Source organism: Bos taurus, chromosome 5 (genome assembly GCF_002263795.3).
Source record: "Bos taurus isolate L1 Dominette 01449 registration number 42190680 breed Hereford chromosome 5, ARS-UCD2.0, whole genome shotgun sequence".
In the NCBI taxonomy this organism is placed as follows: domain Eukaryota; kingdom Metazoa; phylum Chordata; class Mammalia; order Artiodactyla; family Bovidae; genus Bos; species Bos taurus.
Genome location: NC_037332.1, coordinates 109,061,649 through 109,079,133, shown reverse-complemented (window position 1 = coordinate 109,079,133; position 17,485 = coordinate 109,061,649). Strand labels below are relative to the sequence as shown.

Here is a 17,485-nt window from a genome sequence, read left to right as displayed (position 1 = left end):
TTCTGGTGACTCAATTTACAGGTAAACCACAGACTGAGGTCTTAGCTTGGAAGCAGGTTAGACAAGGAGCATGTAAACCATCTCTAAGTGACTAACCTGAAAGGAATTTAGGTCAGCAATTTGGGTGAAGCCATAAGGTAAAGAACCCACCTGCCAATGCAGGAGACAAAAGAGACGTGGGTTCAACCCCTGGGTCAGGAAAATCCCCTGGAGGAGGAAATGACAACCCACTCCAGTATTCTTGCCTTAATGCCATGGGCAGAAGAGCCTGGCAGGCTATAGGACCACAAAGAATCAGACAAGACAGCACATAGATAAATAGGCTTATCTGGGAATGGGATTTTTGGAATTTGTCTGAAAAGTTGTTTTAATAAAACTTCTTCACAAGACCTAAGCTAATATAGGAGGAAATTGGATTTGGAAAACCACCAACTAGTTAATTTTGGTGTGTTACTCCTAGTAACTTTCATTTCTGCTTCACTCTGTGAACTTTACCTGGTTCTTATGGGGAGAGGGGGAGCTGCACCAAAGGGAATGTTAAGTGTATCTGTATCTTCTATTTAAAAAGAGAAGCCCTAAGGCAAATGTGACAAATGCTGATTCTCAACTGGATGGTGGTACATGTACATTTGAATTATTCTTTGTACTTTTCTGTATTTTTTAATGTCTTAGAATAATAATAAATCATAAAAATCAGCACACTGTTTTCCAAAAAACAAAAGCACACTTATCTGGATAGTGTCACATCTGTCCCAGACATTAATTTCATACGTGATTAGACATGTACTTAGGAAATGGCAACCCAAGAATTCCAGTGTTCTTGCCTGGAGAATCCCAGGGACAGGGGAGCCTGGTGGGCTGCCGTCTATGGGGTCCCACAGGGTCGGACACAACTGAAGTGACTTAGCAGCAGCGGCGGCAGTTTTTTGTTTGTTTTTTTAAATATTTATTTGATTGGTCTTGGTTGTGGCACTCAGGATTTTTTTTTTTTTTTTTTTAACTGCAGCATGTGTGATCTAGTTCCCTTACCAGGGGTCGAACCCAGGCCCCCTTCATTGGGAGTGCAGAGTCTTAGTCCCTGAACCACCGTGGAAGTCCCAGGACATGTGTTAGTTTGCTATTCTCACTCCTCAGCGCCACATAATTGCACAGCATTGTAAAAAAAAAACCAGGAGGAGGACTTCCCTGGAGGTCCAGTGGTTAGGACTCCATGCTTCCACTATAGGGAGTATGGGTTCCATCCTGGTCAGGGAAGCTCTGCATCCTGCATGGTGTGGCCAAAAATAAAAAAATGGGAAGAGGGACTGTAATCCAAATGAGTGAAGACCATCTCAGCCTGACCTGGTCTTGCATTTCCTGCACTGGCAGAGAGAGGCTTTACCCCCAGTGCCATCTGGGACGCTGTGCATGTAGCAACAAGGGTCCAGTACGCTCAAAAATAAATTCAAAAAATTTAATGAGAAAATGCAGAAAGAAAGGAAAATAGGCAAGATAAAATAGTAATACTTCAGCCATTAGACAAAGTCAAGGACCTTTAGTTCTTTAAGAGCTATAGATAATATTCTGAGCTGTCCTTTGAGCTGTTTTGCAGATACTGAGACCCTCACCAGGTGGAAGAAGTTAACACTATGATGCCCACAAGCACATTGACCCAAGTTCAGTTCAGTCGCTCAGTCCAGTACGACTCTGTGACCCCATGGGCTGCAGCATGCCAGGCTTCCCTGTCCATCACCAACTCCCAGAGCTTACTCAGACTCATCTCCATTGAGTCAGTGATGCCATCCAACCATCTCATCCTCTGTCATCCCCTCCTCCTCCTGCCTTCAATCCTTCCAGCATCAGGGTCTTTTCCAATGAGTCAGTTCTTCGAGTCAGGTGGCCAAAGTATTGGAGCTTCAGCATCAGTCCTTCCAATGAATATTTAGGACTGACTTTGATCTTGCAGTCCAAGGGACTCTCAAGAGTCTTCTCCAATACCGCAGTTCAAAAGCATCAATTCTTTGGCACTCAGCTGTCTATATAGTCCAATGCTCACATCCATACAGGACTACTGGAAAAACCACAGCTTTGACCAGACAGACCTTTGTCGGCACAGTAATGTCTCTGCTTTTTAATGTGCTGTCTAGGTTGGTCATAGCTTTTCGTCCAAGGAGCGAGTATGTTTTAATTTCATGGCTGCAGTCACTATCTGAAGTGATTTTGGAACCCAAGAAAATTAAAGTCTCTCACTGTTTCCATTGTTTCTCCATCTATTTGCCATGGAGTGATGGGACCAGATGCCATGATTTTCTTTTGAATGTTGAGTTTTAAGCCAACTTTTTCACTCTCATTCATTCTCATTTCACTCTCACTCTCTCACTTTCATCAAGAGGCTCTTTAGTTCTTCTTTGCTTTCTGCCATAAGGGTGGCATCATCTGCATATCTGAGGTTATTGATACTTACGGCAATCTTGATTCCAGCTTATACTTCATTTTGCATGATGTACTCTGCATGTAAGTTAAATAATAAGCAGGGTGACAATATGCAGCCTTGACATACTCCTTTCCCAATTTGGAACCAGTCTGTTGTTTCATGTCCAGTTCTAAATGACCCCAGACCAGTTGAAACCAGAAGGTTGATAATGCTGACTTCCAGCCTTCACCCAATCAAAACAATGTCCATGGGCTGATCACACGCTTCTTGAACACTGTAAGACTACTCACTACCCCCTCCAGGGCAAGACAGTTTTGAAGGCATTAGCCTGCTGTGGCCTCCTCCTCTCCTGGCAAAGCAATAAAAATAGTTTTTTACTCCATGCAAAAAATAAAAAAAAAACCCACACTATCTCTGAGATTTAGTCTGGCACCGGTGAAGAGGCTGAATATTCTGCAACAAGGGGAAGCTAAGGAAATTGATTAAGCCGTAGGCTTTTGTCCACACATCAGCGTTGGCTAATGAATTATATAATGTACCCCAGAAAGGTAAAAGGCTTCTATTACGGGAAGCAGTTTTTAGGGGCACTCAATTTTCTGTAAATGTAAAGCTCCTCTGTGGGTGCATGTGTGTATTAGTCACTCAGTCGTGTCTGACTCTGCGATCCCACGGACTGTATAGCCCGCCAGGCTTCTCTGTCCATGGAATTCTGCAGGCAAGCATACAGGGGTGGGTTGCCATTCCCTTCTCCAAAAAGCTCCTCTAAAAACCTGTTAGTAAAAAAACTGAAACTTTTGCTTCCATTAGGGCCAGGACAGTAAAATAAATTCTGGCTGGCAGAAATAAACGTTTTTAAAGAACACAGTCGACAATGCTCAGCAGTCAGACGCCTAACGGCGAACCTTCTACCCGACCCCCAAGCGGGCTACTAGGGAAAAAACCCATGAGCGGTCACGAGTCGGCGACGGGGGCGGGGCAGGACTTCCGGGTTGCTCTCTTTCCCCACTGGCTGGGCTGCCCGGCGTCCTGCGCAGGAACCGGAAGTCGAGCTCACAAAACAGAGGAGGCGGGGAGCTTCGCCGGCTTTCCTCTCCCTTTCTCCCGTCTCCTGTGTTAGGTCTGACCTCCGGCCGATCGTCCGCCGCCGCACGGCTTGCCGCCATGGCCCTCAGCGATGCCGACGTGCAGAAGCAGGTGAGCGCCAAGCTGGGCTCCAGGAGGCAGGCGGGCGCATCCCCGGCCTGGATAAGCCCCGCGGCGGCCTCGTCGGCCAGGCCTCCTCCGTTCCTGGGGCCCTGCCTCAGCTGCCGGGCGTCGGCGGTGGGCGTGCCGCGGGGCTGTGCGGGTCGGGGCTGGCCCTGGGGTCGCGGCGCTGGCGCGGCGCCTCGTCGTTCGCGGGCTGGGCGGGCGTTGAGCGTCTAGGCCCGGCTTTCGGGGAAGGATCCTCAGGCCACAATTTTTAGGGAAGTCGGCCCCTTCTTTCTGAAGTTTGTCGGAAAACGCTGACTAACGCTTACGCACCGTCTTGTGAGTCTTGTTACGTGAGGAATTCGGTGTTTCTTCCTTGGAAATTTCCATTTCCTCGGAAACGTCTTTGCTTTTATTCGTTATCTAATCAGCGCTCAGAAGGGCGGAGTGTCTCCTTTAAGTGCATCTTCGGCTGATCACAGAAGGCGGCAAGAACAGCTCTGTGGGCAAGCTTAAGGCGTCTTCACAAGGTGCCGTGCGGGCGTGAGCATCAGCCCGTGCGGCGTCCGAGCGTCGCTGTGGGAAAGGACGCGGTGCCCTCCACACTGCCTAGTAGTGGTCACCTCCCGGCCCCGGCCCTCTCACCCCTGATTAGGATAGAGCGAGAACTAAGGGTTCCCCAGGAAGAATACCTTATAAAGGTAAAACCGTGGTGAAAATCAAAGGCATCTTTTGTTTCTGTAAAACGGTTAAGAGTGAAGAAATGTATGGCCTGTACCCCTACACGCTCCGTGGGGTCTCCGTCAGGGCGACGCCTGCGCTCCCCGTAATTCTCATCAGTGACCGGGCTGAGCACCAAGCGCAGACCAGACGCGTAGAAATCCTGGGTGTCCAGATTCCTTCCCCCCCTGTATTCAAGTATTTGTCCATGTTGCTTTTCCTGTCTGAGGAGTATGGTCGTTTATTTCAGCAAATCTCTAAAGGAATCGGACTGCAAAAGGGTAAAACCGAGTAGATTTAGCAGGAAGAAGAAAAGTGTAATTTAAGGGCAGATTTTTCTGTCTTAGGGGCGGAGTTAAATGTCCTGAAGCAGGTGACTTTCTCTTGTCGGAACTCCCAGAGGCACGGTGTGTTCCTGTTGACTGTAAACGGGCTTCTCAGATGGAGGTTAAAATGAGTGTTTTGCTCGAGGCTGTGCTGATCTAGTCAGATCTAGTAGCAGAGGGTCCAGCAGGAGTGATAAAGGCAGACAATGCAGGTTTGAATCAGGGTTTACCTCTGGAGGCCAGTGTCTTTTAGCATTTATAAACTGTGTTTATTTATTACTGTATTTATTTCCTATTAAAGAGTTTGTGGGTCTGTTTTGGATGTGGACCATTTTCAAAGGCTATATTGGATTTGTCACAACATTGCAACATTACCTGAGAAGGGAAATGCACTTCAGTAAATGATTATTGAATGAATCAGAAAAGATATATTTTCTTGTCATTCAAAAATAACCTTTTCCTTCTTCTAGATTAAGCACATGATGGCTTTTATTGAACAAGAAGCCAATGAGAAAGCAGAAGAAATTGATGCAAAGGTGAGATTCCACTGTCTAGGTTAAAGAAGTTACCTGAGTTTTATATGGTCTTGCTTTCCTAATTAGTACTGAATAACATTGCTTAACAGAGCAATTTTGAGTTGCATAGTATGTCTGTATGTTATGTAAAATTGTTCTTTTCTCTAGGTATAATCAAATACCATTTAATACTTAATTTTCATTGTTCTTTTGATTTATTCTCCAGTAGTACAAATAAAGGTTATATTTCCCTGTGCTGTACACTATATCCTTGTTGCATGTTTAATATTGTTTTGATGACCATCTGAGTGCTGCAGTTTCTTGTATAACTAGTTTCCTTATTTCTCTCTGGGACAAATATTAGCACTTAATGTTTCAGCTGCTAAATGCATTTTTATTTTAAAGTAGTCTTATCTCGTATGACGCCATCATCTGTACTTATTTCCTGTGATAGGTGTAGTAATAAGCTGTTAGGCATTTATTTTAGAACATGAAGGTTCCAGTAGCTGTGCAAAACATTAAATATCTGAATGAGTAACTTTAGCTAACTTCCAAAGTCATAATTTCTTACTGCCTGAAAATCACAGACAGTTGACACACTGAGATAGCCTTTATAAAAAGTGACTACTCAAAAAAAAAAATAAAGTTTACTTCAGGTTAAAAAAAAAGTGACTAAATAATTAACACTAAAAAAACTAATAACTCAAATTTATATAGTTGATCATTTTAAAAGGATTTTGAACAAGGAAAGAATACTATTTTTATTTTATAAGGGAAGACACTTAGACTGAGATTACTTGACCAAATATTTTAGACAGTAACTCAGATCTTCTAACTCCAAATTCTGTATCTTTTTCATATACAGAATCTTCTGATTATATACTTTGTAAATTTGTTTGTGGGTACTATTATCCTTGATTAAATTTTTACTCTGGCTTCATTTATGATAAAAATCACTGATCTTTCCTTTTGAACAAAAGGAATGAGGAGTAATCTTTGAAGATGAGTCATAACACTTTTTCATTTTAGATATAGAATAAAGTGAATTTAAGCAAATACCCTGGTCACCAGCAGCTTAAAATAAAATTGTCAAATCTGTATAATGAAATAATAATTAATTTATTTCTTGGTAGGCAGAAGAAGAGTTCAACATTGAGAAAGGTCGTCTTGTCCAAACCCAAAGACTGAAGATTATGGAATATTATGAGAAGAAAGAAAAGCAGATTGAGCAGCAGAAGAAAATGTGAGCTTTGAAAATCACTGGGCTGAGAGGGTCCAGCAGGTGCACTGGGGTCAGCAGATACGGGTTCTGGTTTTGTCTGGACCACTCACTGCTTATCTAACCTTGGTCACTCTGCTTAACTTCCCTTTCCTCACTTGGGAACATGGAAGCCTCACTGGATTACTGAAATATACAGTTGAAATAACTGATAAAGTCTTGCCACTTGGTAAGCACTCAATAAATATTTCGTAATATTTGAGAATAGGTGGGTATAAAGCACTGCATATATTTCAGGGAGTTCTGTTTGGGTCTGTACAGAGAAAGGTATTTGCGTATCTGAAGAAGGGTGTACATTTTTTTCTCTGCAGCTCTAGTGATGATACTTTTCCATGCCTTTTGCAGTCAGATGTCCAATTTGATGAATCAAGCGAGGCTCAAAGTCCTCAGAGCGAGAGATGACCTTATCACAGTGAGTAATTAGTCCCTTTAGTTATAGTATTATAAAATGTTTGTCTATTATCGAGAATTCACTAGTTCATATTGGATTAAGGACTTGATTAATGATTTTTAGAGAGAAAACCTTTGGTTAGCAAATCAGTACAGTAGATATTGTAATAAATAAAGAAATGAATAAGATATGTGTCCCATTTTCAAGGACTCACTGCTCTGACAACATATAGACTCTTCTGAGTCACATAACTCATGATGGAGGACCGTAGAGTGCGGGTGATGGGGGCTTGAGGCTGGAAAGCCTGAATGGAGTAACATAGGGGCCCTGAGTGCACGTGAGGAACCTTTGAGTACTTTCAGTAGAAGGGTGTTGAAGTTTTCACTTTATTTTATGAAGAATATCATATATAGGGTTCATGATGTAAGTTCATAAGTATGTAGACTAAATTTAACAGGGAAGAGGTTAGACACGTAACCGTCTGGAGAGTATTGTCATCCAAAGGACAGGGCAGGAACATACACTTAGGTCAGGCAGCCTGAAGGAATTTGAATTAATTCAGAAACCAGGGAATTCCCTGTGGGTCCAGTCGTCAGGTCTCCGGACTTCCACTGCAGGGGCCATGGGTTCAGTCTCCTGTCGGGGAGCTAAGAACCTGCGAACCACATGGCATGACCAGAAAGGAAAATTCAGAAACCAATCACGGACGCCTCTATATGCACTGCTACTCATATTGTTGTTACGGAGGCCCTAGATTTCTTAACAAATGGAGAGATAAGTTAGATAAATATTGGGAAGGAAGAAACATACTGTTTTGATGCTACAATTATATACTAAAAAATACAACACCCAAAAAACACTAAGAACTGGTGATTAGTTCAAATGGTGACTGGCTACAAAGAGAATATACAGAAATTGATAGTTTTTCCACATGCCAGCAGTAACTAATTAGGAATAAATGTTAATGAATAGGCCCAATGTGGAAAAGCTGTAAAACTGGAGATATAAAACTTGACTAAGTAGAAGACATACCATCTTAGATGACTAAAGAAACACAAATATCTTAATGTTGGTCTCGTCACATGACTAGTGTGATGGCAGCAAGGACTGAGTGGGTTGTCAATGGGGATGCATTTTATAGGAGGACACTCTGGACATTGGCTGCGGATTGATCTTCTGCTGCCTCCTTTAAGACTGATACAAAATCCTGAATTTCAGGCCTGGCTGCCTAGAAGAGTGGTGGTTCTATTAATGAAATAGGAAGTCAGGAGAGCGGACTCTTTTAAGAACGACAATCAGATGACTTTGACTTTGGACCTGTTTAGAGGGGCCAGGAAGCTTCCAGATGGAAATGTCTGCCAGGGTGTCTCAAGTGTGAGGACACACTGTAACAACACAGCAGGAACTACAGCAGAATCCTCTGACGTAGAGCAGAAGCCCACCCAGCATTGTGAGTACAAGTGTGCTCCAGTAGAGAGAAGAGTAGCTCCCCTAACACCTATTACAGACCCCAGAGTAGCCAAGGGCTTCCCTGGCGGCTCAGACTGTAAAAGAATCCGCCTGCAATGTGGGAGACCTGGATCCGATCCCTGGGTTGGGAAGATCCCCTGGAGCAGGGCATGGCAACCCACTCCAGTGTTCTTGTCTGCAGAATCCCCATGGACACAGGAGCCTGGCGGGCTACAGTCCATGGAATCGCAAAGAGTCGGACACAAAGAAGCACAGCACAAGCACAGCAGCACAAACTAGCCAGAGTTTATCTGCTTCTTAAACTCTTACACCCACATGTCTTTCTGATTTCAGTACCAACTTGATCTTTTAGTTTTCACTCACCTGTTTTCATTTCCTAGCTAGGTTCCCTTGAGGGAGGCAGCTGTGTGGGTTGCAGGGTTTTGTGTTGCTCAGTCCTGTAGGAGTCGAGACAAAAGACTGTGTCTGCACTACAGCCTTTTGAGGGTGACTATGAAGAATTAAGTCAGTCATAGCTTGGAGACGGAATTGGAGAGAGCAGCATGAACCAAAACCAGGAATCGACAACACGAGCAGGAAATGGAATTGTCCAGAAGAGCAGGGAATATAGGAGCTGAGGCTGGAGAGAGACACCAGGGTTTGGTTAGACTTGATGCCTACTCAGGAGTGTGGAAAGTATCCTTTGACCTTTTCTCTTAACCCTTGATAGGCATGGAGATCTCATGGAGGGCCTTGTTAAAATGCAAACTCCAGGCCCCATTTTCCAGAGATTTTGGTGGCCTCATCGGGCATAAACAGCCCAGAGTAATCTTGTTGCAGGGCGTCTAAAGGAGCATGCTGTAGGATTAGGTTTGTGTTGGAGAAAGAGAACTGGTGATGTAGGGAGAGAAAATGAGGTTATGGCTTAACTTGGATCTGAAGGTCAAAAAGCAGAGAAGCCCAGACCAAATGGCAGCAGTGGTCATTAAGAGAAGGCCAGGGCCTCGTCCACAGATTCTTAAAGATTGGTGTCTGTAGGACTTGGTGACTGCAGGTTGTGAGGAGTCGAAAAAGACTTAAGGTTTTCTTACCAGGTAAGGCACCTGGATAGGTATTGGTAAATACAGGGGGAACAGCAGGTGGAGAATGTGATGAATCTTGGCATTTGAACGGCTTCAGAAGACCAGGTGAGTTTAGGAGAGAGGTTGGGGCTGGCATATAGACAGCTCTCAAGCCCAGTCTGTGTGTGGATGAGCTCATCACCATTGTGGATGTAGGATTCCACTGTCAGGCAACCACCTGAGAAGCCTCGAGCTTAACAGCCAGGAAAACAAGACATTCTAAGGACATGGGGAAAGCAGTCATGTGGAAGGAGAAGCAGCAGCCAGGGACAGAACTCTTTATTTTTCTCTTGTTTTGTTGAGCTGTTAGCATTTCGATAGATACCAAATGCAGTTATTCTGTAACGTGCAGCGTTTCAGAACACATTGTGAGCTTTTGTTTTGCTAATTAGAATTTTGCTAAAATAAATGTTGCTCTAATTCAGTTGTTCTAAAGCACTTGTTTCCTTCGGCCTTTGCAGCCTAACATTGGGCCATGGGGGACTTTTCGGTTTAGCAAACCCCAGTAACCAGCCCCAACTATGAGATGATGGGGAGCAGGGCAACATGTCCATGTTTCAGTGCAGTTTGCTCTTTTAAAACCTTCATTTTTCCAGCTTGCGCATAGAATCAAACTATTGAAGAAGGGGATTTGTCAAGCAGTTGGCTAGGAAAGGATGGGGAAACAGATGGAAGGACATGGTAGCAAACAGGCGAGCTCTGCTGCCCGCAGTGCTTCATCCTTTGGTTGTTCTTCTCACTGTTGACCTTGTCCCGCTGCCTTGCCCCGACGCTTTCCAGTGTTAGAGCCCGTTTTTGGGATCTCTGTGAGGTGTGAGTTTCTGTTTCACCACTGTCTGCTGTTCGGTGGGTGCATTTGTTAGCTTCTGTGAACCTTTGGTTCCTAGTAGAATGGGGAAAGCACACACCTGAAGGTTCATGTAGGAAAAGTGCCTGTATAGTGCCTCATGCGGAGGAGGGCAGTGACAGTCTTCTCCTGTCACTCTCTAAGGCTCACACCTTGTAAGGCACTGTTCCTGTTGTTGGGAGATAAAGAGCACAAGTACCCTGTAGAAATTCTGACGTGTTGGTCCCTGAAGTAGAGATTGCCGGTGCTGGGATTGACGGCCAGCTGACTGTTCACACGTGGAAGGACCAAGGAAACATGGTTCTGTTGTCGTCGTCATCATCAGGTTTCAGTTCCTTGATTTCTAGGAGCATGGTCCTAAATCTTCAGGAAGCTAGAGGCAGGTGCAGGTGGACAACTCTCGAAGTACTGATCTGTAGGCTGAGAGGTAAAGACAGTGACTTACACCTCTCTCCATGAGGCGTCAGGCTGCAGCCAGAAGCTGAGTTTAGAATCAGTATCACTGGAGTATTGATGCCTAGTAACATCACTGCTCGTAACTTACCATCCTCACCTGTAGGGCACGTCTGTTCAGTGGACAGGAATGCTCTAGATAGGGGACGACACAATTTCCGTTAGGTTTTAGCTTTCTTATCTGGAGTTCAGTTTTTTCCAACTTCCTGTGCCCTTGCTTGTAGTTGTGGGCGGTGTTAAGACTCATTTACCCATTTCCAGATTTTTCATAGTGGGTTATTTTTATAAACAGCTGCACTGCTATTTAGAGGTTGACTTGATTCTCATAATGTAAGGCTGTCTCCAAACTCCCCTTTCCACCCTTACCTGCTTGACCAGTGTGGATGGTCAATTCTAGCATAAAGAAACGTGCTTGAGGGATCTCTTGGTGAGGAGGGGCTTAAGTTTCTTTCAGCCAGATGTATAACACAAATGCTGTAAACCTTTGTGCCATGAGCTTCCTAGATTATGAAGGCTTAAAATGCTTGGCAGTGGTTCCTGGAAAGTGGTGGGGTCAAGGGTGACTCACTCACAGAACCACTTCCCTCTCTCTACCCTCACTTCCCAAATTCTGATTGGTCTCTAGGTGAGCATGTAGCTTCCCTCTCCTCTTTAAATCCCCCACAATCATTCTAGAGATTGTGTTCAGTAGAGTAGATGCGTGGGAAACTTTTGGGATGGAATGTTCGTGACAGTGTTGGGTGGACAGCAGTGGAACTGAGGGGTATTATCTCTGCCTGGGTCCACTTTTAGCCAGTAAACCAATACACGCTTATCACTTACAGAGTAATTTCCAGTGTGTTCTTTGCAACCATGTGAGATTTCTGTTTCTGTTAAAGAAGTGTTTGTTACAGATGATTAGAAAATACAAACTTAACACAAAATTGAAATCATTGATAGTCCAGCCTCTTTACAGGTAAACATTGATGACACTTTGTTCTCTGTTCAGAGACTCTTTTTTTCTAAATAAAAAATAGAACCATCTTAAATGACTGTCTTAATGCTACAACTTGCTTTTCCAGTCTGTGTCACACATTTGTGTCAGTCGGTAGGGCTCTTCCGCTAGAGCATTGTCTCCCTGAGAGCTGAGCTGGCGCTGCTTCTGTGTATCTGTGACCTTAGCACAGCATCTGCTTTACTGTGCACCTCAGAGAACGTCTGTGGAGTGAAAACCGCCACAGAGTGAGAACTGATTGGACACAAGCTGGGCCAGCCCCGTGTGGGTTCTGAGCTGAATACCCAGGTGCTTGGACAACTTTTTTGTTTTCCACCCTTTGTAGGACCTACTAAATGAAGCAAAACAGAGACTCAGCAAAGTGGTAAAAGATACAACCAGGTACCAAGTGCTGCTGGATGGACTGGTCCTCCAGGTAAGTCTGTAGGTCAGGTGTACCACAGATGGCCACGCGCCTGCAGAACCGACAGTGTGAGAAGCCCGCTGTGCCCCTCCTGGTTCGTCTTGTGAACACACAGCTCCTGCGTGTTCTCATCTTGGCTGTTTGCCTTGTCGAGGAAGAGATGCTTGGGAGGACGGTGGTATCTCGCAGGTTGAATGAGACTGATACCTTTTTAATGGTTCTCTGTAACCCCCAACTATAAACCTTCCTAATTTTATTTCACCACTGAAATGCTTGTTTTAGGTATTGAGGTTTAGACCACAGGCTGTATAAACTATGTTTCCTGCTCAGGACAAACAGTATTTGTCCTCAACCTAGCTGTATTTTGGGCTTCCCTGGTGGCTCAGAGGTTAAAGATCTGTCTGTAATACGGGAGACCTGGGTTCGATCCCTGGGTTGGGAAGATCCCCTGGAGAAGGAAATGGCAACCCACTCCAGTATTCTTGCCTGGAGAATCCCATGGACAGAGGAGCCTGGTGGGCTACAGTCCACAGGGTCGCAAAGAGTCAGACACGACTGAGCGACTTCACTTTCACTTAGCTGTATTTTGTTCCCATCACTAGAGCATTTGGGTATATTTATCTGGTTTGTGACACCAGAGTCTTCCCATTTTATTGTGCTGTGTAGGCCCTCTTTGGGGGAACTTAGGACTTTTCCCCCAACTCTGAGAGAATTATAAAGACATTCTGTTTGCTGTTGCTTTATTTTATAGTTTGTGCTGATTGCATCTGTGCTTTAATAGGGTTTGTACCAGTTGCTGGAGCCCCGGATGATCGTTCGCTGCAGGAAACAGGATTTCCCTCTGGTGAAGGTAAAGTTTGAAAAAAATCCTTTTTCTTTTTAAAGATCAATGTGTTGGGTATGAAATGACAGCTCAGCCATGGAGACTAGAAGTCTTCACTCATTGGAGATTCTGACTTCAGCGTACCCAAGCCTCTGATTTACTGTCTCAAGGAAACCAAGCTGCCGGCTGTGTTAGTACCCTCCTCCCTTCCTGGAGACCTCGTATACCATGATCTGAAAATTCAGTAAGAACGGTATCTACTGGATTGGAGCCGAGGATAGGCAAGACCACAGAGAAGTGGCATACTCCCAGAGCAGCAGGGCTTGGTGCTAACTTAGTACTGTCCTACACCTGGAGGAGGCCAGGAGGTGCCAGCAAAGTGATGACACAGCGTCACTGCCAGAGGCCAGTGTTGAGGAGCTTCTCTCTTAAGGGAGGAGACCTTGGCCCCAGGGAGGACCAAGGCCCTGGCAGGCACACGGTGGCAACAGAAGGGTCCTTAGGTTGTAGACCCACCCCCCGCCACCAGCTCTGATTATGTGCCAGCTACTCTGTTCAGGTCGTTCTTCCCTGTAGCTTATGGTCGGGCGAGGTTGAGAGAGCTTAGTCCTTTAGTGACTACATTTTAACGCACAGTATGCTTGTGGCTGCCCCAGGTCACTTGTCTCCTAGGAGAGCAGACTGCCAGGTGGGGAGCAGTGTTCACTCTTATCTCCACTGTGAACTAGTGAGCTGTGCCAGGGACCCGGAGCCCGGCTTGGGCCGCCCATCTAGACGTGGGGCAGTGCACCTTGGTGGGCGTCGCTGTGAAGCTGCTGGGGCCGGATGCCCCCAGAGTGGCATCCGCTCTCCATGGTGATACTGTGTGAGACCTGAGGAATAGGAAGAATTCAGTGTATGTGTACATCTGTTCAACTGGTAACAGGATCATAAAAAGACTAAAGTTCCGTCATGATGTTATTAGTGTCTTGCTGGAGCCCACACCTGGTGCTACCTTCAGTCAGGTTAGAACCTCTTCCATCTACCCTATACCCCTTCCCCCAGCTCACTCCTTTTTAAAATGTGGTAAAAAGTGCATTAAATTTACCATTGTTACCAGTTTTAAGCATACAGTTCTGTGCTTTAAGTACATTCGCTGTTCTGCAACTGTCCCCACCCTCCTTCTGCAGAACTTTCCATCTTCCAAACTGAACAGCAACTCCATGAGCCCCTGGCAGGCGCATCCTGCTCCTGTCTGTATCACACGGCTACTCTAGTGCCTCTGCAAGAGGAATCCTACCAAGCCTGTCCTTTGGTGATGGGCTTACTTCACTTGGCATATTGTCTTCAAGGTTCATTGATGGTATAGCCAGAGTTGGAATTTCCTTTTTTAAGGATGAATCTATGGACCACATTTTATTTACTCATTTGTGTTTATAGACACCTGGGTGGTTTCTACCATTTGACTGTTAAAAATAAGTGGGAATATCTTTGCTTGTATAGATTGTTGGTTTTGAGGATAACTGTTCTGTGTGTGTGGTCAAGTTGCTTATTTGTGTCTGACTCTTTGTGACTCCATGGACTGTAGCCCATCAGGCTCCTCTGTTCATGAAATTGTCCTGGCACAAATACTGGAGTGGGTTGCTGTTTCCTCTTCCAGGGGATCTTCCCAACCCAGGAATCGAACCCACATCTCCTGTGGTTCCTGCATAGTTTTTGATGACACCTCTGTGTTTTTTTTTTGTCTTTCCAGGCTGCAGTGCAAAAAGCAATCCCTGTGTACAAAGTTGCAACCAAAAGAGACGTTGATGTCCAGATTGACCAGGAGGCCTACCTGCCCGAGGAGATGTAAGGAATGCTTCTGCTTTTAACATGCAAGTGGCTCTGGCTGCGTGAACAGCCACATGCTGGACCTTCCTCGTGTCCGCTGGGCTCAGTGTGCTGGAGGGCAGTGGAACCCCGCTCATTTGTGCCTCCTGTCAGCTCCTGTTGGTCTCCTCTTATGAACCAGATTCTTATGGTTCATCCTGCCAAACAGCAGAACAGATTTTGTACCCAGAAGTTGAAGCTCGGTACACGTGTGACTAGATGCTGAGAAAGGGGGTGGCTCCCTCTGGCCAGGAAACTACTTTCATGTCTGGCTGGTGGACTCCGTGGTGTGGACTGAGCATTCTTGGTGCTTCTACTGACGGCTGGGTGCAGTGGGGTTGGCCACAGGAGCTCCTGGGCGAGGAGGCCAGGGCATTGTTTCCTTGTAGCTTTCCAGCTCTTGGCAGCTGCCATGAGGTAACGTCTATGCGGAGCTGACCCAGGGCTCAGGATCCAAAGCCACTCTGCTGATGGGTAATTAGCGGCGGGAGGAGATAAAACCGACAAGCAGTTTGAGGTCTGGTAGATAGCAGGTTCCAGTCAGGGCCACTGTTCACGGTGTTTTGAGTCTGGACCCTTAGAAAAGTCAGACAGTACATACCCTGGATGTTAGAGCACCTACTCCAGAATTAAACAGAGACGCTTCACCTCTGAGGGGTTTGCTCACAGCTGACTGGAGCCTGGATCAGATGAGGACTGGGGCTGTTGATTGGCAAATGGGGACAGAATTCCCCTTTTTGTTCTGTTAGGGAGGGGCAAGTTGTTGGAGTTAACCAAGTGAGGTTGGCACATCGTCACTTGGGATGAGATACAGTTTCAAATTGATTGTGTATGTTCATTGGCCTCTACTCAAGAGGAAGAAGGTAACTGCATCACGGGTCTGTTTTCCTTAGATCTATACACATGGTTCTTTACCTTGTTCTTTGTAGAGCCGGCGGTGTCGAGATCTATAACGGGGACCGCAAGATCAAGGTGTCCAACACACTCGAAAGTCGGCTGGACCTCATAGCCCAGCAGGTGAGTGTGGGGACACTTCTCAGTCAGTTGGCCTGGGGTTACTTTGAGGTGATGTGGAGAACGTGTCGTTGGTATTTTAGATTTGTCGCTCTTTGTACGTTTTGGGACATTTTCTTGAATGGAGGTTTGGACATTTAGTGTCATTTGCTGAGATGATACCATGTATATGAGGGTGGGCTTGGGGATAGAACAAGGGCTTTGTCTGTCTAGGATCTCACTACGTGTGAGATGTATCGGGGTGCTTAAGAGATGCTTTACTACGGAATTGCTTAACGAAGGCCCTAGAACCCCACACCCCTGAGCGAGTGACAGGAATCAAGTCGCTTGTTAGAGGAATTGCTGCTGGGTTCCCGTGTTTGCAGAAAGCGGTCGGGAAAGTTGAGTTGTCCCCGGTGTGGGGCCTTTTCAGGAGTGCGGTCTGCTTGACCACCAGGCACACGTGGGTAAATTTGTAAAACTAGGTAAACTGAACGTCCTTTCCAGAGCTGCATTGACCACACGTGGACGGCAGCCACCGTCCTGAGGTTGGGCCCTTGGGGTTTTCCAGTTGCTACTGGAGGCCTCAGCACATGCCTGCCTTGTCTACTCGGCACAGGGTGGGTGCTCTGTCTGTTGAGAGAGCGTCACTTCTGCCCATGTCAGAACATGACAGAAGCCCCGGATGGTGGTGACTTCTGTCGCTTCTCTTTGTCCCCATTAAGCAGTGGCCTGAAGCCCAGAGGTGTGATCGTCACCTCTCTCTCGGCCTCTGCTGGGATAAGTGCTTGGCCCTGTGGCTGCGGCTCAGGTGGGTCCGTGCCAGGCCGCACTGCCTCACAGAAGTTTTCCACTCTTCACAGATGATGCCCGAAGTGCGGGGAGCCTTGTTTGGTGCAAATGCCAACAGGAAGTTTTTGGACTAAGCCAGCAGGAGGTGCGTGACGAGGACGCTCCCGTCATTGGAAGAAACGAGATGGCCTGTATAGCTTCCTCTTTGCTGTCCCCTGCCCTTATTTGTCAGTGGGTGCTCTTCTGTAGCTAATGTTCTCCGACTGATGGGTAATGATGGGAGTCTCAGTTAGTACATTAGGAAACCTTCCTCTAGCTTGTCTCAAAGTAGCACAGTTCCCGCCGTTCTGTAGCGTGCAGTTGCGGGGCCAGGTGTGTGCGTGTCCCGCACCTGCTGCTGTCCTGGGCTCCACCATCCAGCCTACAGGCGGTGGGGTGGTAGACTCAGTCCTCAAGTGCATGTGGGCCTCATCCCTTCCGGCAGTAGCAGCTTCTCGCCTACGTGTTTGGACCTAGAAGTGTCTGTAAATGTGATTTAAGGTCTATTCCATGAATCTGCTCTATTTATTAAAACACAACGTGGAGGTGGATGTCGCTGTGGTTTATTACACAAGGGCTGCGACTCCACTGGGCGATCTGGAATGCCGGAGCCACAGCCCAGCAGTGGTGGGCCACCGACGGCTCCCTCCCTCTTCCTCTGCTTCTGCTCCTTTTCATCCAGCTCTCACCCTGAGGCACCCTCCACAAGGGGCTCTGGAGGGGCTGACGGCTTGATTAAGGGAGGTGTATTAGATTTGGTAGCATCAGAGAAGGTGGCGTCGCGGGCCCGGGGAGAGGAGTTGCTGTGTGTTTGGTGCATCAAGACTTAAAACCCTGTGTGACCTGAAGATAAGGTGTCAGTCAGTCCTCCACCCTCAGGATGACCTGAGT

At 46.3% G+C, this 17,485-nt stretch overlaps 1 protein-coding gene across 1 annotated transcript; it reads left to right on the top strand.

The window, feature by feature from the left end:
* Positions 1 to 3,513: 3,513 nt before the first annotated feature.
* Positions 3,514 to 17,145, top strand: ATP6V1E1 (ATPase H+ transporting V1 subunit E1; the record flags this gene model as incomplete). The annotated part of the gene is given in 9 exon segments (NM_174810.2): positions 3,514 to 3,607; positions 5,118 to 5,183; positions 6,296 to 6,405; positions 6,787 to 6,853; positions 12,022 to 12,111; positions 12,881 to 12,949; positions 14,655 to 14,749; positions 15,700 to 15,787; positions 16,627 to 17,145. Coding segments are annotated over 9 exon segments (681 nt in total). The 3' UTR covers positions 16,690 to 17,145.
* Between the last annotated feature and the right edge of the window lie 340 nt (positions 17,146 to 17,485).